General features: G+C 41.1%; 1 protein-coding gene across 1 annotated transcript in view; it reads right to left on the bottom strand.

Moving 5' to 3' along the window:
- kpna4 (karyopherin alpha 4 (importin alpha 3)) overlaps positions 1–23197 on the bottom strand; it is a 69520-nt gene that overhangs the window by 9543 nt on the left and 36780 nt on the right. Inside the window, exons 4-14 of the mRNA XM_061973240.2 lie at positions 20486–20515; positions 20336–20388; positions 20076–20171; positions 19682–19767; positions 10694–10780; positions 10432–10601; positions 10312–10356; positions 7920–8051; positions 4989–5117; positions 227–331; positions 74–145 (exon numbers count right to left, since the gene is read on the bottom strand). Coding sequence (XP_061829224.1) covers positions 74–145; positions 227–331; positions 4989–5117; positions 7920–8051; positions 10312–10356; positions 10432–10601; positions 10694–10780; positions 19682–19767; positions 20076–20171; positions 20336–20388; positions 20486–20515 — 1005 coding nt within the window. The remainder of the gene's footprint in view (positions 1–73; positions 146–226; positions 332–4988; positions 5118–7919; positions 8052–10311; positions 10357–10431; positions 10602–10693; positions 10781–19681; positions 19768–20075; positions 20172–20335; positions 20389–20485; positions 20516–23197) is intronic.

The raw sequence follows: 23197 nt of genomic DNA, 5'->3' as shown, positions 1-23197 counted from the left end.
ATGAAAGAAAACAAGTCCAAGTTAACTTAGCTGACAATGTATAATAGTAGATGATAAAGTTGTATTTAGCTACCTGATCTTTTCTCCCACTTATTGTAAGATTGCTGATGGCCCAAGCAGCTTCCTTCTGGGTCCCAAAGTCACCCTAAATCAACATTTCGAGTGAGCTTTTTTTTAAATGTCCTCTACTATCAGTTAATATTTTCACCTATCCAAAAGGGGATACCTTGTCAAGAAGGTGAATGATCTTGGGAACAAGCTTAGCATCAATAACAGCCTGCACCTGCTGCTGATTTCCTGCCGTGATGTTTGACAGGAACCACACTGCCTCCTGTAGGACAAAAGGCACAAATACAGGAGCCTGACGTCAAGCAGAAAAACAAGTCACAAAGCATGCCAAAACAGCGATAAATAAAAGCCTGTATATCGGATCAGAAATCCAGTCATCCAAAATCCAGATTGGATACCTGGCTGAGACAAAGCACTCTGGGTGGGGTTAGAGCGGTGTTGAGGCTTTAATCATCGTCCATGTCACAAACAAGCCTCATTATTTCTCAGTGACTGGTCTCAGATGCACTCCTTTATCAGCAAGGCTTGTTCTCAGCACTCTTGGCCACCAACCCAGTGATACACTCACACAGTCACTCGTCACACACACACAGGAATTAACTACCTCCTCCCCAAGATCTTAAATAACTTCAGCAGGTGGTGGTCCTCTTGGTCGTCGACGTCGTCCTCACGGTTCTCAACGTTCAATATTCCTAAAATACTCTAACCCCCCCGCTAAAGCTTTCACACAAGCACAAGTCTCAGTTTTCATCACTTCCAGCGCAACAACATGTAGTTACAGATAGGGTTGCAAAATTCCAGGAATATTCAAAGTTGGAAACTTTCCACGTGAATTAATGGAAATAAACATTGAATGCAACACGCTAGATCTTGCAGCATGATTATTAGCTAAAACAACCTGATTTCATGCAAATTCAGTAGAATTTCAACCCTTCTCTGTGCATTCCTCAATCACATGTGCAGTGCATTCTTCCATCACATGCCCAGATAATTCCCAGCATGCTACACACTACAGCAGGGCTATTGAGGCCACACTAGTATTTGAGCCCAAGGACTTCATCCAGTCAGGTAATTATTTAAAGGGGAACATTATCACAATTTCAGAATTGTTAAAACCATTAAAAATCAGTTCCCAGTGGCTTATTATATTTTTCGAAAAAAAAAAAAAAAATTTACCCATTACGCAATATCCCTAAAAAAAAGCTTCAAAGTGCCATTTTCCTGTGACGTCACATAGTGAAGCCAACACAAACAAACATGGCGGAAAGAACAGCAAGCTATAGCGACATTAGCTCGGATTTCAGCGGCTTAAGCGATTCAACAGATTACGCATGTATTGAAACGGATGGTTGTAGTGTGGAGGCAGGTAGCGAAAACGAAATTGAAGAAGAAACTGAAGCTATTGAGCCATATCGGTTTGAACCGTATGCAAGCGAAAACGACAAAAACGACGAAAACGACACGACAGCCAGCGACACGGGAGAAAGCGAGGACGAATTCGGCGATCGCCTTCTAACCAACGATTGGTATGTGTTTGTTTGGCATTAAAGGAAACTAACAACTATGAACTAGGTTTACAACATATGAAATACATTTGGCAACAACATGCACTTTGAGAGTGCAGACAGTCCAATTTTCATCAATTAATATATTCTGTAGACATACCCTCATCCGCGCTCTTTTCCTGAAAGCTGATCCGTCCAGTTTTGGAGTTGATGTCAGCAGGCCAGGGAAGCTAGGGTCGATAGGGGGTTTAGCTCGCTCGTCTGCGGGAACAAACTGCCGCCATTGCTTGCCGTGCTAGCGAGGTCCTTTGTCCCTGAATTGCTCACACACTCCGGCAGATTCAATGGGGGTCTGGCGGCAGATTTCTTTGACTTTATCGTTGGAAATGCATCTGCTTTGAGTGTCGCAGGATATCCACACATTCTTGCCATCTCTGTCGTAGCATAGCGTTCGTCGGTAAAGTGTGCGGAACAAACGTCCAATTTCTTGCCACTTTGGCATCTTTGGGCCACTGGTGCAACTTGAATCCGTCCCTGTTGGTGTTGTTACACCCTCCGACAACACACCGACGAGGCATGTCTCCAAGGTACGGAAAACAGTCGAAAAAACGGAAAATAACAGAGCTGATTTGACTCGGTGTTTGAGAAAATGGCGGATTGCTTCCCGATGTGACGTCACGTCCGAGATCGAATATTAGAAAGGCGTTTAATTCGCCAAAATTCATCCATTTAGAGTTCGGAAATCGGTTAAAAAAATATATGGTCTTTTTTCTGCAACATCAAGGTATATATTGACGCTTACTTAGGTCTGGTGATAATGTTCCCCTTTAAGTTTAATAGAGGTGTAATTGCTTGTTATTGTATGACTGTAGACTACTCCAGCAGACTTTCACTCAAGCTAGCTATCTGTTCCTGTACTTGTTAAATGATTTTGGGGCCAATATTTGTTGCTAGCTAGATTTATGTACCACCACAGTTTCATAATGAACTGAAAATATTTATCCGTTAGCCGTGATGCTAATTTTCTCTATGTTAAATCCCATTCATTTATGCTAACAACATTAGTGATCCGAATTTACCTTCTTTGTAATGTGTAAAGTTCAACTCGCACAGGGGTCGGCAACCCGCGGCTCTGGAGCCGCATGCGGCTCTTTAGCGCCGCCCTAGTGGCTCTCTGGAGCTTTTTCAAAAATGTATGACAAATGGAAAAGAATGAGGTGAAAAAATGTTTTGTTTGTTTTAATATGGTTTCACAAACCTCCCTAATTGTTATAAAGCACACTGTTTATATTAAACATGCTTCACTGATTCGAGTATTTGGCGAGCGCCGTTTTGTCCCTACTAATTTTGGCGGTCTTTGAACTCACCGTAGTGTATAACTTTCTCCGACTTTCTAGGTCTAGGACGTGTTTTATGCCACTTCTTTTTCTGTCTCATTTTGTCCACCAAACTTTTAACATTGTGTGCGAACCCACAAAGGTGAGTTTTGTTGATGTTATTGACTTGTGTGGAGTGCTAATCAGACATATTTGGTCACTGCATGACTGCAAGCTAATCGATGCTATCATGCTATTTAGGCTAGCAATATTATGCATCATTATGCCTCATTTGTAGGTATATTTGAGCTCATTTAGTTTCCTTTAAGTCCTCTTAATTCAACGTATATCTCATGACAAACTATCATGTAATATGGCTTTTAATTTTTTGCGGCTCCAGACAGATTTGTTTTTGTATTTTTGGTCCAATATGGCTCTTTCAACATTTTGGGTTGCCGACCTCTGAACTAGCAAATACTAAATGAAAAGGTGTAGTTTCCTCCGCCTTCTGTTCTGCTAGCCATTCTGTTGTCATACAAGAATGTAGGTTATAGTTTGATTTAGCATGCTGATTGACTGTTACTTTATTCATCTAGACTACCGTATTTTCCGCACTATTAGCCGCACCTAAAAACCACAAATTTACTCAAGCGCTGACAGTGCGGCTTATAACCCGGTGCGCTTTATATATGGATTAATATTAAGATTCATTTTCATAAAGTTTCGGTCTCGCAACTACGGTAAACAGCCGCCATCTTTTTTCCCCGTAGAAGAGGAAGTGCTTCTTCTTCTACGCAAGCAACCGCCAAGGTAAGCACCCGCCCCCATAGAACAGGAAGCGCTTCTTCTTCTACTGTAAGCAACCACCCGCCCTCGTAGAAGAAGAAGAAGCGCGCGGATATTACGTTTCATTTCCTTTGTGTGTTTACATCTGTAAAGCCCACAAAATGGCTCCTACTAAGCAAAAGGTTTCCGGTTCATGAAAAGACGCAATCTCTCCATCCGCACAAGGACTACTATTTCACAGCAACTGCCTAAAGACTTTCAAGAAAAGCTGGCTACTTTCCGTGCATATTGTAAAAACAAGATAGCTGAAAAAAAGATCCGGCCAGAGAACATTATCAACATGGACGAGGTTCCACTGACTTTTGATATTCCTGTGAACCGCACTGTGGATACAACGGGAGCACGTACGGTGAATATTCGCACCACAGGGAATGAGAAGTCATCCTTCACTGTGGTTCTAGCTTGCCATGCTAATGGCCAGAAACTTCCACCCATGGTGATATTCAAAAGGAAGACCTTGCCAAAAGAGACCTTTCCAGCCGGCGTCATCATAAAAGCTAACTCGAAGGGATGGATGGATGAAGAAAAGATGAGCGAGTGGTTAAGGGAAGTTTACGCGAAGAGGCCGGGTGGCTTTTTTCACGCAGCTCTGTCCATGTTGATATACGACTCCATGCGCGCCCACATCACGCTGGTTTTTAATATATTATTAAAGTTTGACTGACCTATCTGACTGTTTTTTTGACATTCCTTTAGCGCAGTTAGATGCGGCTTATAACACGGGGCGGCTTATAGGTGGACAAAGTTTTGAAATATGCCGTTCATTGAAGGCGCGGCTTATAACCCAGGGCGGCTTATGGTGCGGAAAATACGGTATTTCTATTCATTTGTCCATCAGTCAAATATTTTTAAAGACTACTCCAATTGTTTAGCTGACTATATCTGTGTGTGGCATTGCATTAGTGTTTATCAAGAGTAAATAAACACAAACATAATAATGCCACGTACACCATCTGATGTGTGGAGACATTTCACCCCAACCAATGTAGGCAGAAAGGCGGTGTACATTTGCAAAAACTGTGCAAAGAGCTACGTCAAAAATGCCACAAAGATGCTCAAAAATATATAATTATTGTAATGCCCCATTAATTCCCATATATTCCCATGGACGGTGTCCAACTTTGAATAATCCAAAAATGGTCAATATTTCCCGAGCTTAACTCCACGTGGTAAGTTTCCGGAAATTTACCGGAAACTTTCCACCCCTTTGCAACCCTAGTTACAGAGTAAGTGTCCGGGTGCGCATCTGTACCTTGTTGATTTTCTCCTTCGGGTGCGACAAAAGGGCGGGGAAGTGGTTGAGCGCGTCACAGTTGAGCACAACCTGTGTCTGTTCATCTGTGCCAGTCACGATGTTGCCCACAGCCCTCAGTGCAGCAGTCTGCATGTCAAGAAGAAAGATGTCAACATTTGTGACGCAGTTGTAGTTATGAAATAGCCACAGGCAAGTTAAAAAAACAGCATAACTATAGACTAGAGATGTCCGATAATGGCTTTTTTGCCGATATCCGATATTGTCCAACTCTTAATTACAGATTCCGATATCAACCGATACCGATATATACAGGTAAAAGCCAGTAAATTAGAATATTTTGAAGAACTTGATTTATTTCAGTAATTGCATTCAAAAGGTGTAACTTGTACATTATATTTATTCATTGCACACAGACTGATGCATTCAAATGTTTATTTCATTTAATTTTGATGATTTGAAGTGGCAACAAATGAAAATCCAAAATTCCGTGTGTCACAAAATTAGAATATTACTTAAGGCTAATACAAAAAAGGGATTTTTAGAAATGTTGGCCAACTGAAAAGTATGAAAATGAAAAATATGAGCATGTACAATACTCAATACTTGGTTGGAGCTCCTTTTGCCTCAATTACTGCGTTAATGCGGCGTGGCATGGAGTCGATGAGTTTCTGGCACTGCTCAGGTGTTATGAGAGCCCAGGTTGCTCTGATAGTGGCCTTCAACTCTTCTGCGTTTTTGGGTCTGGCATTCGGCATCTTCCTTTTCACAATACCCCACAGATTTTCTATGGGGCTAAGGTCAGGGGAGTTGGCGGGCCAATTTAGAACAGAAATACCATGGTCCGTAAACCAGGCACGGGTAGATTTTGCGCTGTGTGCAGGCGCCAAGTCCTGTTGGAACTTGAAATCTCCATCTCCATAGAGCAGGTCAGCAGCAGGAAGCATGAAGTGCTCTAAAACTTGCTGGTAGACGGCTGCGTTGACCCTGGATCTCAGGAAACAGAGTGGACCGACACCAGCAGATGACATGGCACCCCAAACCATCACTGATGGTGGAAACTTTACACTAGACTTCAGGCAACGTGGATCCTGTGCCTCTCCTGTCTTCCTCCAGACTCTGGGACCTCGATTTCCAAAGGAAATGCAAAATTTGCATGGTTGGGTGATGGTTTGGGGTGCCATGTCATCTGCTGGTGTCGGTCCACTCTGTTTCCTGAGATCCAGGGTCAACGCAGCCGTCTACCAGCAAGTTTTAGAGCACTTCATGCTTCCTGCTGCTGACCTGCTCTATGGAGATGGAGATTTCAAGTTCCAACAGGACTTGGCGCCTGCACACAGCGCAAAATCTACCCGTGCCTGGTTTACGGACCATGGTATTTCTGTTCTAAATTGGCCCGCCAACTCCCCTGACCTTAGCCCCATAGAAAATCTATGGGGTATTGTGAAAAGGAAGATGCAGAATGCCAGACCCAAAAACGCAGAAGAGTTGAAGGCCACTATCAGAGCAACCTGGGCTCTCATAACACCTGAGCAGTGCCAGAAACTCATCGACTCCATGCCACGCCGCATTAACGCAGTAATTGAGGCAAAAGGAGCTCCAACCAAGTATTGAGTATTGTACATGCTCATATTTTTCATTTTCATACTTTTCAGTTGGCCAACATTTCTAAAAATCCCTTTTTTGTATTAGCCTTAAGTAATATTCTAATTTTGTGACACACGGAATTTTGGATTTTCATTTGTTGCCACTTCAAATCATCAAAATTAAATGAAATAAACATTTGAATGCATCAGTCTGTGTGCAATGAATAAATATAATGTACAAGTTACACCTTTTGAATGCAATTACTGAAATAAATCAAGTTTTTCAAAATATTCTAATTTACTGGCTTTTACCTGTACAGTCGTGGAATTAACACATTATCATGCCTAATTTTGTTGTGATGCCCCGCTGGATGCATTAAACAATGTAACTTTACCATGAATTGATTAACGTGGACCCCGACTTAAACAAGTTGAAAAACTTATTCAAGTGTTACCATTTTGTGGTCAATTGTACGGAATATGTACTGTACTGTGCAATCTACTAATACAAGTTTCAATCAATCAGTCAAAAACAAGGTTTTCCAAAATAAGAGAACAACTTCAACTCAAGTTATGTAAAAAAGTGCCAACATGGCACTGCCATATTTATTATTGAAGTCACAAAGTGCATTATTTTTTTTAACATGCCTCAAAACAGCTTGGAATTTGGGACATGCTCTCCCGGAGATAATCCTGATACCCATTACAACTATGGGAAATACTATACTTCGACTTTCACAAAGTGCAGTATTTTTTAAATTTTTTTTAAACATGCCTCAAAACAAGAGCTACAAAAACAATGAAGGCACACAGCTTCAGTCCAGAGTATACTAGAGCATACTTGAGACCTCCGAATTCGGGAGATTGGGGGGTTTGGTGGTAGCGGGGGGTGTATATTGTAGCGTCCTGGAAGAGTGAGTGCTGCAAGGGCTTCTGGGTATTTGTTCTGGTGTGTTTATGTTGTGTTACGGTGCGGATGGTCTCCCGAAATGTGTTTGTCATTCTTGTTTGGTGTGGGTTCACAGTGTGGTGCATATTTGTAACAGTGTTAAACTTGTTTATATGGCCACCCTCAGTGTGACCAAGTACGTCTTGCATTCACTTGTGTGTGTGAAAAGCCGTAGATATTACGTGATTGGGCCGGCACGCAAAGGCAGTGCCTTTAAGGTTTATTGCCGCTCTGTACTTCTCCCTACGTCCGTGTACACAGCGGCGTTTTAAAAAGTCATACATTTTACTTTTTGAAACCGATACCGATCATTTCCGATATTACACTTTAAAGCATTTATCGGCCGATATTATCTGACATTTCTACTATAGACCTTTTCAGAGTTTGTTCCCATACCTGTACTTTGACCTCCTGGTGGCTGAGCAGCGGTACCAGAAGGGGCACGATGCCGGAGTCAATAACCATTTGGATCTGCTCGTTACCAGCGTCTGTCAGATAGGACAGAGCCCACACGGTGTCTACCAAAATCTGGAAGCAGCAAAGATTCAGTTCAGTTCATTTAGTCATAAAGAATTCAAACAAAGGAATAAAATAAAAATAAATCAATCAATCTAGTATTAGAGTAAAAATACGGATGAAAGGAGCAGAAAGAAGTCAAAACTTAATATACCGTATTTTCCGCACTATAAGGCGCACCTAAAAACCACAAATTTTCTCAAAAGCTGACAGTGCGCCTTATAACCCGGTGCGCTTTATATATGGATTAATATTAAGATTCATTTTCATAAAGTTTCGGTCTCGCAACTACGGTAAACAGCCGCCATCTTTTTTCCCCGTAGAAGAGGAAGTGCTTCTTCTTCTACGCAAGCAACCGCCAAGGTAAGCACCCGCCCCCATAGAACAGGAAGCGCTTCTTCTTCTACTGTAAGCAACCACCCGCCCGCGTAGAAGAAGAAGAAGCGCGCGAATATTACGTTTCATTTCCTTTGTGTGTTTACATCTGTAAAGACCACAAAATGGCTCCTACTAAGCGACAGGGATCTGGTTCATGAAAAGACGCAATCTCTCCATCCGCACACGGATTACTATTTCACAGCAACTGCCTAAAGACTTTCAAGAAAAGCTGGCTACTTTCCGTGCATATTGTAAAAACAAGATAGCTGAAAAAAAGATCCGGCCAGAGAACATTATCAACATGGACGAGGTTCCACTGACTTTTGATATTCCTGTGAACCGCACTGTGGATACAACGGGAGCACGTACGGTGAATATTCGCACCACAGGGAATGAGAAGTCATCCTTCACTGTGGTTCTAGCTTGCCATGCTAATGGCCAGAAACTTCCACCCATGGTGATATTCAAAAGGAAGACCTTGCCAAAAGAGACCTTTCCAGCCGGCGTCATCATAAAAGCTAACTCGAAGGGATGGATGAAGAAAAGATGAGCGAGTGGTTAAGGTAAGTTTACGCGAAGAGGCCGGGTGGCTTTTTTCACGCAGCTCCGTCCATGTTGATATACGACTCCGTGCGCGCCCACATCACGCTGGTTTTTAATATATTATTAAAGTTTGACTGACCTGACTGTTTTTTTGACATTCCTTTAGCGCAGTTAGATGCGGCTTATAACACGGGGCGTCTTATAGGTGGACAAAGTTTTGAAATATGCCGTTCATTGAAGGCGCGGCTTATAACCCAGGGCGCCTTATGGTGCGGAAAATACGGTATTCCCCCTATTTTCACAAATAATTGACTTTTCAAGCCATATTTTCATTTTACAACAATTAAACCAATAATTAAGAAAACATTCTACTCAGTCATACCTTTTCATCAGGATTTGTTTACTTTTTTTTTTAAATACAAAGAGAGATTTACATTGTTTTATTCCACTATCAATCAAATTTGTTCCATGAACAAACACCTCTGATTTAAATACTAATTTTCATTATTACTGTTTTAAATATAGATTCTTTAAAGATCTCAGTTCCTTTCAGTTTATAATTACTTTGTCTTTTGACAAATCTGTTTTGAATGTTGTTCGGTAGAACTGTTGCAAGGTGCAATTTGCGTAGTTTTCACCCTTTTTGGAACGGATAATTATTCCCGGATAGGCTTTTGAATATTCTTCACGGAATGACTGCAGTTTTCTTTTCGGTTTAAGACTCGTTTGCGATTTTTCTCCGGCTGATTCCATGATCGTTCGCTCGTTTGGAAACAATGGGCAACTGGTGCCTCGTGCTTGGCAGCGGTGCTATAAATAGCCTCGCGCATGGCATTCGGAATGGCTCGATAGGAAGTTACGGGAAGCAGTGTCGATTGTTATTGTTGTTACGCGATTTCGTGAATAAAACTTAAAAAAAAGTAAAAATAATTTAATTAATGAAAAACCGTATTTTTTATCACTGCAACCGTAACCCGGAATAGGTTGATGAAAACCGTACTAATTACGGGAAAACCGGAGTAGTTGGCAGGTATGGATATTATACTCTGCCAGTTCATGAAATTGTAACAAATTTAACTGTTGGAATATTGGGTTTGTGCATTCCCTGTATGCATTTCCAGTAATTATTCTTAAAGCTCTTTCCTGCAGAAGGAAGATAGGATTTAAACATGTTTTAACCCCACACTTCAATACAGTATGTTAGATATGGAACAATCAGTGAGTTATACAAAATATACAATGCTTTTTGATTCTCTTTGTGTAAAATAGCAATAGTTTCAGATACAAAGACATTTTTCTTGTTTTAGCCAGTGGGTCTACTTGTATGGTAGAGCACAATGATTTTACTCACACTGACGTCAGTGTGGTGGATAAGCACGCAGAGGGCTGGCAAGATCTTTGGATGAGAAATAGAAATGATTAGATGTTAAAAATGTGAGAAATCACTATGTATTGCCTAAAGACTACACACCTCTTGGATGGTCTCCATAGGCGGGGGAGGGTCTTTATGGCGGCACAGATTGACCATAACCCAGGTGACATTGCGCAGAAAGGTGATAGGGATGGAGGGACTGATGAATGACAGCAGTGGCTTGACAACGCCTAAGCTAATCACGTAGTCTCTGCATTGTGGCCCGTCGCCTGACAAATTACACAAAGAGCTGTCAGTTTGACCTTTTATCTCAACACTGACCCAAAATATTGCGCACCACATCACACGGAGAGCAGCTTACCGATGATGTTGCCCAAAGCCCAGACTGCCTGTTCACACACATTTTGATGAGGGGAGTGAAGGAGCCTCAGGAACAGCGGCACAGCGTCTATATTTGAACAAAGCCTTGGTTAACTAAACAAAAAAACTATCTTTCAAACATTTTTCACAAACAGGCCACAACAATAGATACACAGTGTTTCCCACACATTCATTTATTTGTGGCGGCCCGCCACAAAAGAATTACGTCCGCCACAAATGGATTTTTCGTCTTTTGACTCGCTCGACCGCTCATAAAAGCAATGGGACTCTGTCTGTGAATGTACCTTGTAGTTACAACTCCGGTGCAGTAGGTGGCGGTAGCCTACTATGCATTGTAACTCCGCCAATAGCACTTAATTCACCTGGTGGGCCAGAAGAAGAAGACGAAGACGAAGAAGACGAAGACGGATGGACGGACGGGATCAAAATACGAGGGTAATATAGGTTATATGTAGATAGGTTATAGCTGCATCGCTCGCGGCTCGTCATATATTTAACGTTAATCCGCGATTTCACCGAGCGTTTCACTGACGGTGAGCAGCCTGACGCTGCTTCATTAACACCGCCGCTGTTTGACTCTGGGTCCGGGGCAGACGCACGTAATAACAATCACCTGTTACAATACCGACGAGCTAACGTGTCCAGGTTATAACCCTGTTGTCAATAAACACACATGGAGACGGTGCTTCAGATACTACATTAATACTCGAGCTAAAATGTCCACTGTCCACTGCAGCATGTGAATGCAATGAAAAGAATAAAATCTGAGCCAACCAGCTGTTAAAATGTTGTCCAGGTTAATGTTTTGGCCATTAAAGGCCCTTCATTTCAAGATTTCAACTGTGATCGGGCTTTAAACAGGTGGCTGACCTGTTCAGATGAGTGTAACTGCTACTGGTCAAATAATGTGAAATAGCATTTAATTTTACATGTATGCAATGCCATTTAAATGTAATTATAGATAATAATAATAATAAATACTGTGTAGTGTTGTAAATAGTCAACGGGAAGGATTTTAGTAAGATATAAGCCATGAGCACTACACAGCCAGAAAAAAACCTAGGCAGGACAAGTAAAAATATTGGGGCAAAAAGATTTGAGAAGTCGGGCAAGTAGAAAAATTAGGGCGGAGGGAACAGGTGAGACTCAGCAAACACTGAAAAATAAAGCAGGGTCAGATCAGAAATGCACTTTTCTCATGAAAAGGGTCCTAATTTATATTCTTATGTGCCTTATAGAGAGGACCACGACAAAACATACACCTCTGCCTCTGTTTCACTTTATGTTGCTGGTAAATAATATGGTTGTAGTAGTAGGCTAAAGTTAAATTATTTAGTATGCACTAATTAAAGGGGCAGAGCTTTAAGAGACATTTTAGCTTTTATATTTTATAAGATATATTTTTTGTAAGAACCACAATTAATAAATATATTTCAGTGAATAACTAATTGTTCAAATCTGTATATAAATATGTACATAAAGTGTTGTAATTATATTCCAACTCCGCGTTCTTCTTGGTCATCGCCGCTGCCACCCCCCGCCCCCCGACCACAAATAGATGCCTGCCCTGTGGGAAACACTGTAGATACACACCTAATGACACACAGAAAGTGCCACATTTTGCACAGATAACTACACACAGTATAGTTGCTCTACCTAGTGTAGAAGGTGATAATGCTGTTGGCACTTTTTATGAGGCGTCTTTTTCTTTGTTACACAGCAAATTGGTAAAACAACTCATATACAGTTGTGTTGATCTCATTCGATTGCACAGGTATGTCTACTGTTAACAGGGCCAGTAATAAAAAGGTAAACTTGTTATTTATTTTTTAAATGGTTGTTCAGAGTAGGGCTGGGCGATATATGGAATATACACAATATATCGGGGGTTTGTCTCTTTCGATATAGAAAATGACTATATGGTGATATTGGAGTAGGGATGTCCCGATCCGATTTTTGGATCGGATCGGCCGCCGATATTTGCAAAAAAATGCGTATCGGCAAGGCATGGGAAAATGCCGATCCAGATCCAGTTAAAAAACAACAACTCTGCTCCGTGTTTTCCAACGCACCTATTTAAATAGTACATTCCACTTTTCTGCTGCTCCCTATAATTTCCGTTCCGCATTTTCCAGCACACCTTCAACACATGCACAGGTCTGTGGATTCTAACGCAGTTGCTTTTAGCTGCTGGCATTACACGACAGGCTCTTCTCACTCTTTTCTGTGTCTCCCTCTCACAGACAGCAAGCGCACCTTCTTACACACGTCACATACTGTCACGTCATACGTCACACGTCACATACGTATAAGCCCTCCCCGAGCAGAGAGGTAGCAGTATGGCTAACGTTAGATGTGATGCTAGAGCAGCCGTGTGACCAACGTTCTCTCTAAGGTGTGCGCTTGTGCAATTGCGCACTGTTTAAACGTCCTCTGCACATAACAATTATATGCCACGCACAAAATCAAATAAAAAAATAAGCGCATAACAATTTTCGACACGACAGAGAAAACAGTTTTCGTCATCATTGTTCAAATATTATAACGTCTGTCGAGACGCTTATCTCCGTTCGGTGCCACACTTCCACACCATCAAAATGCAGAGGCAAAAATTTCCAGATCAACACTGTATGAAAAAATAAGTGATTTTTTTTAGTTGTGATTTCCTTCTCTGCATGAAAGTTTAAAAGTAGCATATATTAATGCAGTATGAAGAAGGTTTTAATGTAGACATGCAGGCCTTGAAAGAAAATGTTGAAAATCAAGACTACATTTCCTGCAAATGGGTGCATTCCTACCCTATATTTTAACTTTAGATTTATTCTCATATCAAACTCTTTTGGCTGTCTTTTTGACACTTACATCCGGCGCCCCCCTCCACACCCTGGATTATAAATAATGTAAATAATTCAATGTGATTATCTTGTGTGATGACTGTATTATGATGATAGTATATATCTGATAGTATATATCTGTATGGTTAATCAATTTAAGTGGACCCCGACTTAAACAAGTTGAAAAACTTATTGGGGTGTTACCATTTAGTGGTCAATTGTACGGAATATGTACTTCACTGTGCAACCTACTAATAAAAGTCTCAATCAATCAATCAAAACACACAGAATCATCATACTGCTGTGATTATATGCATCAAGTGCTCATTCAAGGCTAAGGCAAAATATCGAGATATATATCGTGTATCGCAATATGGCCTTAAAATATCGCAATATTAAAAAAAGGCCATATCGCCCAGCCCTAGTTTCAATGATGCCATTTCTGTTTGTCATGTATAATTTTGTCTATTTTGTGTTTATCCTTGAATAAACAGGTCAGTTTCTTGTTACCAACCATTGTGTATTATTCAAACTCCCCTAATTCAGCTGGCTAGTTGTTATCAAGAGTACTAAACCCCTTTTCAACATGATTCTGACAACTAAGTAGGCTAAATAACTTTAAACTTTAATACATGCTCGGATAGGCCATTATCGGTCAGTATCGGTATCGGTCAGTATCGGTATCGGATCGGAAGTGCAAAAACAATATCGGTATCAGATCGGAAGTGCAAAAACCTGGATCGGGACATCCCTATATTGAAGTATACGTTCTCACTAGGGCTGCAACAACTAATCGATTAAAATCGATTATAAAAATAGTTGCCGATTAATTTAGTCATCAATTTGTTGGATCTATGCTTTTTTTTTAAAACCTTTATTTATAAACGGCAACATTTACAAACAGCTGAGAAACAATAATCAAAATAATAGGGGTGTAACGGTACGTGTATTTGTATCGAACCGTTTCGGTACGGGGTTTCGTTTCGGTGCGGAAGTGTACCGAACGAGTTTCCACACGGACATATTAAGTAGCGTACTGCACGTTGTGTAAAGCAGGGGTGCTCATTACGTCGATCGCGAGCTACCGGTCGATCTCGGAGGGTGTGTCAGTCGATCACCAGCCAGCCATTAAAAAAATAGTCCTAAAAATGAGCGATCATAAATCTTCACTATGACGTCACTTTGGTCACTTGATTGACATTCACGGCACCCGAGGGTCTTCTGAGATGACGCTGGCTGCTGCCAGCTCATTAAAATTACCGACTGGAAGGCGAGAAACACTTTATTTCAACAGACTCTGGCGCCGTACCTGTCGTCAAAACTCCAAAGACCGACTGCACAGTTGCACAATAAAAGCTCTGCTTCATTCTGCCTGCGCTAAGAAAATAAGAGTCTCAGAAAGCTGGCGTGCACAAGCTAGCAAGCTACGGAGTTTGCCAACAATGTATTTCTTGTAAAGTGTATACAAAGGAGTACGGAAGCTGGATAAATAAGATGCCAAAAACCAACCACTTTCATGTGGTATTGGACAGAAAGGAGGACTTTTTTCTCCTCCATTCGAAAATGCGGACCTTATCAGCGCCACTGTCATCAGAATCAGGTAATACACCAACTTATATTCTTGTCTTCATGAAAGAAAGGAACCTATATGTGTTAAACATGCTTGTATTATCTCTAAACACTTTTAACTTATTAACAATATTAACTATATGTGTTAAACATGCTTGTATTATCTTTAAACACCTTTAACTTATTACCAATATTAACTATAAGTGTTAAACATGCTTGTATTATCTTTAAACACCTTCAACTTGTTAACAATAGTAACTATATGTATTAAACATACTTGTATTATCATTAAACACCTTTAATTTATCAACAATATTAACTATATGTGTTAAACATGCTTGCATTATCATTAAACACCTTTAACTTGTTAACAAAAACATATGTTTCATAAATAAGTAAATATAAATGATATATATGAATGAGGTAGATCCCCACGACTTGATCAATTGAAAAGTAGCTCGCCTGCAGAAAAAGTGTGAGCACCCCTGGTGTAAACAATACTCAAAATGCCAGACATTTGAGGCATTTATCAGAATCAGAATGAAACTCCGCCCTGACAGCTCCGCAAAAGAGGACATGTCCGGTGAAAAGAGGACGTATGGTCAGGAACTAGCCCGTTAGCTGCTAGCATGCTAGCAAAAGAGGACTAGCAGCGATCGGTTTCACCGGACGTGAAATAGGCCGCTGCTAGCATGCTAGCAGCGACCGGGCTAGTTCCTGACAATACGTCCTCTTTTCACCGGACATGTCCTCTTTTGCGGAGCTGTCGAGCGGTGTTTCTTAAATGCCTCAAATGTCCGGCATTTTGAGTTAGGGTTGCGTGTATTTTCAATATACGTTCAGGGTTAAGAAGGTTAAAAACACAGCAAATTGTGCGTGCAGCAGCATTCGTGAGGGAGGGGCAGAGACAGAGAGAGCTAGAGAGTTATGATAACCGCGCATGCGTCATCAGGCTCTGCTTTTTATCGATACATTTATCAGATTTAATTCTTTATTATCTATAGCAGGGGTGTCAAAAGTGTGCATTTTGGTAACATTTTCCTTGTTTTATTTGGCAAGTTGAAAGAACATGACGCCAGTATGCTGTTTTTTTTCCCAATAAAATACTGTAAAGGATAGAAATGTAGTTTGTCTATTTTATCCGATTATTAATCGAAGCAGCAATCGACAGATTAATCGATTATGAAATTAATCGTTAGTTGCAGCCCTAGTTCTCCCGCAGTTGCTTTTAGCTGCGGGCATTACACTACAGGCTCTTCTCACTCTTTCTTGTCTCTCCTTCTCACAGAGACATAAAACAAGCGCACCTTCTTACATACGTCACATACGTATACGCCCTCGCGGAGCAGAGAGGTAGCGGCATGGGTAACGTTAGCTGTGGTACGAGTGGTAATACGAGAGAGAAAAAGGTGCAAATCTGGTAACAAATGAAGGAAGAATTAATGCCCAAGAAAAACAGCACAGGGTCCATCATCTGGCTGTGGTTTGGCTTCAAGCGGGAAGATGTCGAACAGACAACCGTAATATGTCAAGTGTGGGGCAAAAGCGTTGCTCCAAAAAGTAGCATTACTGCTAATGTGCAGCATCATTTGAAAAGTCACCCACTAGAGCAGGGGTCGGCAACCCGCGGCTCTAGAGCCGCATGCGGCTCTTTAGCGCTGCCCTAGTGGCTCTCTGGAGCTTTTTAAAAAATGTACGAAAAATGGAAAAAGATGAGGGGAAAAAAATCTATTTTTTGTTTTAATATGGTTTCTGTAGGAGGACAAACATGACACAAACCTTCCTAATTGTTACAAAGCACACTGTTTATATTAAACATGCTTCACTGATTCGAGTATTTGGCGAGCGCCGTTCTGTCCTACTAATTTTGGCGGTCCTTGAACTCACCGTAGTTTGTTTAGATGTATAACTTTCTCCGACTTTCTAGGACGTGTTTTATGCCACTTCTTTTTCTGTCTCATTTTGTCCACCAAACTTAATGTTGTTCACGAAAGGTGAGTTTTGTTGATGTTATTGACTTGTGTGGAGTGCTAATCAGACATATTTGGTCACTGCATGACTGCAAGCTAATCGATGCTAACATGCTATTTAGGCTAGCTATATGTACATATTGCATCATTATGCCTCATTTGTAGCTATATTTGAGCTCATTTAGTTTCCTTTAAGTCCTCTTAATTCAATTTATATCTCATGACACACTATCTGTATGTAATATGGCTTTTAATTTTTTGCGGCTCCAGACAGATTTGTTTTTGTATTTTTGGTCCAATATGGCTCTTTCAACATTTTGGGTTGCCGACCCCTGCATTAGAGAATGAAGAGTGTTTGAAACTCCGCATGTCAACATCTCCGTTCGGTGCCACACCAACAAAATGCCCAAGCAACCATTTCCACATCAACACTGTATGAAAAAACTAGTCAACAACAGAAGGAGATAACGTCCGCAGGAACCTACCACATAGTGAAGGACATACCGTATTTTCCGCACTATAAGGCGCACCTAAAAACCACAAATTTTCTCAAAAGCTGACAGTGCGCCTTATAACCCGGTGCGCTTTATATATGGATAAATATTAAGATTCATTTTCATAAAGTTTAGGTCTCGCAACTACGGTAAACAGCCGCCATCTTTTTTCCCCGTAGAAGAAGCGCGCGGTGCATGCTGGGATATGTGACGTTTCATTTCCATTTGTGTGTTTATGTAAAGACCCCAAAATGGCTCCTATTAAGTGTGTTGTCTGTCTAATTATAAATAATGCAGACGAGGCGTGTTAACTGAGTTCTCAACGTTTACTCACAGCGTGCTCATAACCACATTCTAACTGCCAGCATACAACGCTTCTCAGGGCTACCGCGCATGCTCGTAACTATCGTTGCATGCTGGGTAGTGTACCGTATTTTCCGCACTATAAGGCGCACCTAAAAACCACAAACTTTCTCAAAAGCTGACAGTGCGCCTTATAACCCGGTGCGCTTTATATATGGATAAATATTAAGATTCATTTTCATAAAGTTTAGGTCTCGCAACTACGGTAAACAGCCGCCATCTTTTTTCCCCGTAGAAGAAGCGCGCGGTGCATGCTGGGATATGTGACGTTTCATTTCCATTTGTGTGTTTATGTAAAGACCCCAAAATGGCTCCTATTAAGTGTGTTGTCTGTCTAATTATAAATAATGCAGACGAGGCGTGTTAACTGAGTTCTCAACGTTTTCTCACAGCGTGCTCATAACCACATTCGAACTCCCAGCATACGACAACGCTTCTCAGGGCTACCGCGCATGCTCGTAACTATCGTTGCATGCTGGGTAGTGTAGTTGTTATATTTGCTAGCTCATAACAGCACATTGAGAGACACGCTTACGCGCTTAATTCAATACTCGCCGTCATTCCGGGTGGATTGACAAAAGACCTCCAGCCGCTAGATATTGGTGTCAACAGGGCATTCGAAGCTAGACTGCTAACTGCGTGGGAACAATGGAAGACAGAAGGCGAACACACCTTCACTAAGACGAGGAGGCAGCGCCAGACGACGCCAACATCTGCCAGTGGATCGTAAATTTGCCCAACTTTTCACTTCGGACACCGAAGACGAAGGATTTACGAATGAAGAATAACTTCAGAAAGTGAGCGCTATGTTTATTTTGTGTGTTGTGACATTAACGTTCGAGCAACATTATGTTGCTATTGCTCTGCACTATTTTGAATTTTACTATGTTTGTGATTGCACATTTGCGTACATTTTGGGAGTGAACAGAGTTGTTAGAACGCTGGTTTTTAATATATTATTAAAGTTTGACTGACCTATCTGACTGTTTTTTTGACATTCCCTTTAGCGCAGCGTAGGCGCGGCTTATAGTCCGGGGCGGCTTATTGGTGGACAAAGTTATGAAATATGCCATTCATTGAAGGTGCGGCTAATAATCCGGTGCGCCTTATAGTGCGGAAAATACGGTACACTATTTGATTTCCTATTATGCAGCTCATTTTTATTTGACACTTATTGAAATATATTGTGTGACATCATGCACAAAAGTGCACTTTATTTGTTTTAAACTATTGTAGTGGCGTTCTGTACAAAAAGTGCACTTTAATTTAGTGTTGTTTTGATATGTCATCTTAGTGACATCATGCACAAAAGTGCACTAATAGCTTGTTTTAAAATGTCTCTGACAATCTTGCACTTTCTGTTTTGAAATGACATGAATGTTTGTGCCACTGCTTAATAACTCTTTAATAAATACACTTTTAGTTGTGATTTCCCTCTCTGCATGAAAGTTTAAAAGTAGCATATATTAATGCAGTATGAAGAAGAATGTTTTAATGTAGACACATAGAATCATCATACTGCTGTGATTATATGCATCAAGTGTTCATTCAAGGCTAAGGCAAAAATATCCACATATATATGGTGTATCATGACATGGCCTAAAAATATCCAAATAATAAAAAAAGGCCCATATAACCCAGCCCTAGTTCAGAGCATATCCTGCACATGTGAACAAGCTACACTAAAAATGTACATAGTATGTATGTAGATAAAATAAGAGTATATTGTGCCACTTACTGGACTGCACCACAGCTTGGGTCTGCTCTGAGGTACCAGACGCAATGTTGGTTAGAGCCCAGGCTGCCTCAAACTGAAGAGAAGGGCTAAAGGAAGGGCAAGCGGAAAAAAATAAAGTCAGTTTAAGGTTATGTTGAGCGTAAACGGATTACGTGTCAAACATTATGGCTGCGCTCGGTCATTTGTGTGCTGCAATTCTTGGAAGTTCAAGGCAGGAACACGTTTGCATTTTTACTTCAATGTTCACATCTTGGGATGAGAGGCGAGCACAGCTGGCATTTGCATATCATTGAAGAATGCAAAACTGACTCAGCACAAAAAAGGTAAACTATTCAGAAATTATGGCATGCTGGATTTACTACAATAAAAGACAATATATAAAAAGCCTTTTTACTTGTCATCTCTATCCAGACAGTGGACCAGAATAGGAAGGATCCCAGACTTAATCAGGTCATCTATGGGGGGGTTGCGGTCACTGGACAGTAATTTCCTACAAAACAGTAACAGCCAGATAACAGTCAATTATTTGTGCACATTGACTGCATAAGAAGTCAAACGAAAGAAATCATGTTCAACAACAACACAAAGTGCAGTTTTCAGCGTCATCTTGAACATAGAATGCAAGATAATAGACGTGTGTGTGTGTTTACATACCTGGCAGCCTGGACTGCACTCAGCTGGACCCCCTGGTTATCACTGGTAGCGTTCTACAACAAAATAAATACTTCAATACAACAGCACTGTGCGTTCTTCACTACTGAAGAAAAACAAGAGCAATGAAGAAAATAAAAGTAGACAACTTACTTGTACTATTGCTTCAAGGGAGGTGTTTTGCTGAAAAAGGACATTTTGGAAAATCATTAGTTAAGGCCATGAGGAAGGCTTTGCAAATGTTGCCATCCCATTATGATTAAAGGGGAACATTATCACCAGACCTATGTAAGCGTCAATATATACCTTGATGTTGCAGAAAAAAGACCATATATTTTTTTAACCGATTTCCGAACTCTAAATGGGTGAATTTTGGCGAATTAAACGCCTTTCTATTATTCGCTCTCGGAGCGATGACGTCACAATGTGACGTCACACCGGGAAGCAATACGCCATTTTCTCAAACACCGAGTCAAATCAGCTCTGTTATTTTCCGTTTTTTCGACTGTTTTCCGTACCTTGGCGACATCGTGCCTCGTCGGTGTGTTGTCGGAGGGTGTAACAACACGAACAGGGACGGATTCAAGTTGCACCAGTGGCCCAAAGATGCCAAAGTGGCAAGAAATTGGACGTTTGTTCCGCACACTTTACCGACGAAAGCTATGCTACGACAGAGATGGCAAGAATGTGTGGATATCCTGCGACACTCAAAGCAGATGCATTTCCAACTGGACTGGACAGATCAGCTTTCAGGAAAAGAGAGCGGATGAGGGTATGTCTACAGAATATATTAATTGATGAAAACTGGGCTGTCTGCACTCTCAAAGTGCATGTTGTTGCCAAATGTATTTCATATGCTGTAAACCTAGTTCATAGTTGTTAGTTTCCTTTACTGCCAAACAAACACATACCGTATTTTCCGCACTATTAGCCGCACCTAAAAACCACAAATTTTCTCAAAAGCTGACAGTGCAGCTTATAACCCGGTGCGCTTTATATATGGATTAATATTAAGATTAATTTTCATAAAGTTTAGGTCTTGCAACTACGGTAAACAGCCGCCATCTTTTTTCCCCGTAGAAGAGGAAGCGCTTCTTCTTCTACGGTAAGCAACCGCCAAGGTAAGCACCCGCCCCCATAGAAGAGGAAGCGCTTCTTCTTCTACTGTAATTAACCACCCGCCCCCGTAGAAGAAGAAGCGCGCGGATATTACGTTTCAATTCATTTGTGTGTTTACATCTGTAAAGACCACAAAATGGCTCCTATTAAGAGACACGCGTACAACGCAGAATTCAAACTCAAGGCAATAAGTCACGCAGTAGAACACGGAAATAGAGCAGCAGCAAGAGAATTGAACATAAATGGTGCGTAGGTAGAGGAAGCAACAAGATGACCTGCGCCACTAAGACAGGGAGACAGCGCCGGACGACATACGCCAACATCTGCCAGTGGATCGTAAATGCCTGGGCGGATATATCGGTCTCAACTGTGGTCCGAGCTTTCCGGAAGGCAGGATTCACGGAACTGCTGGACAACAACAGCAACATTGACTCTGATGACTTCGACGAGACGGAGCCGGCCATTTTGGATGCCGTATTCGCCCAACTTGTTAATTCAGACACTGAAGAAGAATTCGAGGGATTTATGGATGAGGAATAATTTCAGAAAGTGAGCGTTAAATGTTTATTTTGTGTGTTGTGTGACATTAACGTTCGAGCAACGTTGAGTTATTGATGTTGCTATTGCTCTGCACTAATTTGAGTGTTACTATTTTTGTGATTGCACATTTGCACATTACATTTTGGGGGTGAACAGAGTTGTTAGAACGCTGGTTTGTAATATATTATTAAAGTTTGACTGACCTATCTGACTGTTTTTTTGACATCCCTTTAGCGCAGCGTAGGCGCGGCTTATAACACGGGGCGGCTTATAGGTGAACGAAGTTTTGAAATATGCCATTCATTGAAGGTGCGGCTAATAACCCGGGGCAGCTTATAGTGCGGAAAATACGGTACCAATCGTTGGTTAGAAGGCAATCGTCGAATTCGTCCTCGCTTTCTCCCGTGTCGCTGGCTGTCGTGTCGTTTTCGTCGTTTTCGCTTGCATACGGTTCAACCGATATGGCTCAATAGCTTCAGTTTCCTCTTCAATTTCGTTTTCGCTACCTGCCTCCACACTACAACCATCCGTTTCAATACATGCGTAATCTGTTGAATCGCTTAAGCCGCTGAAATCCGAGTCTGAATCCGAGCTAATGTCGCTATAGCTTGCTGTTCGTTTGTATTGGCATCACTGTGTGACGTCACAGGAAAATGGACGGGTGTATATAATGATGGTTAAAATCAGGCACTTTGAAGCTTTTTTTTAGGGATATTGCGTGATGGGTAAAATTTTGAAAAAAACTTCGAAAAATAAAATAAGCCACTGGGAACTGATTTTTGATGGTTTTAACCCTTCTGAAATTGTGATTATGTTCCCCTTTAATAAGGTTGGGCATCGTCTTTTGCATTTGGACGATTTATGGCCAAAAATATAGTATAGATTTCAATAAGTATATAAATGTCAACCCTTTGAAATATAATATAAATGTAATAAAGCCTCTTTCCACAGGAGTACACTCCCAAAAAAGTTTCACTTTATTTCTGAAGACTTCCTAAAAAAAACATTTCCACTTCAGTATTTTCAAAAGGCACCATCCAATTTCCGTCGGTACCATCCGGTATTGATTCATGCACAATACAACTGTGCCATATTTCCTTTCTACCTTTGTTGCTCGTGACGTCACGTCCGGTTGCAGCTCAAGCACTTGGCAAGGAAACAAGCAGACTCAGCCAAACTGCCTCTAGGTAATGTAGCAATTTTCAA

This window comes from Nerophis lumbriciformis, linkage group LG17 (assembly GCF_033978685.3).
Source record: "Nerophis lumbriciformis linkage group LG17, RoL_Nlum_v2.1, whole genome shotgun sequence".
Lineage (NCBI taxonomy): Eukaryota > Metazoa > Chordata > Actinopteri > Syngnathiformes > Syngnathidae > Nerophis > Nerophis lumbriciformis.
Note: the sequence above shows the minus strand (reverse complement) of the source record. Positions and strands in the feature narration are given on the sequence as shown.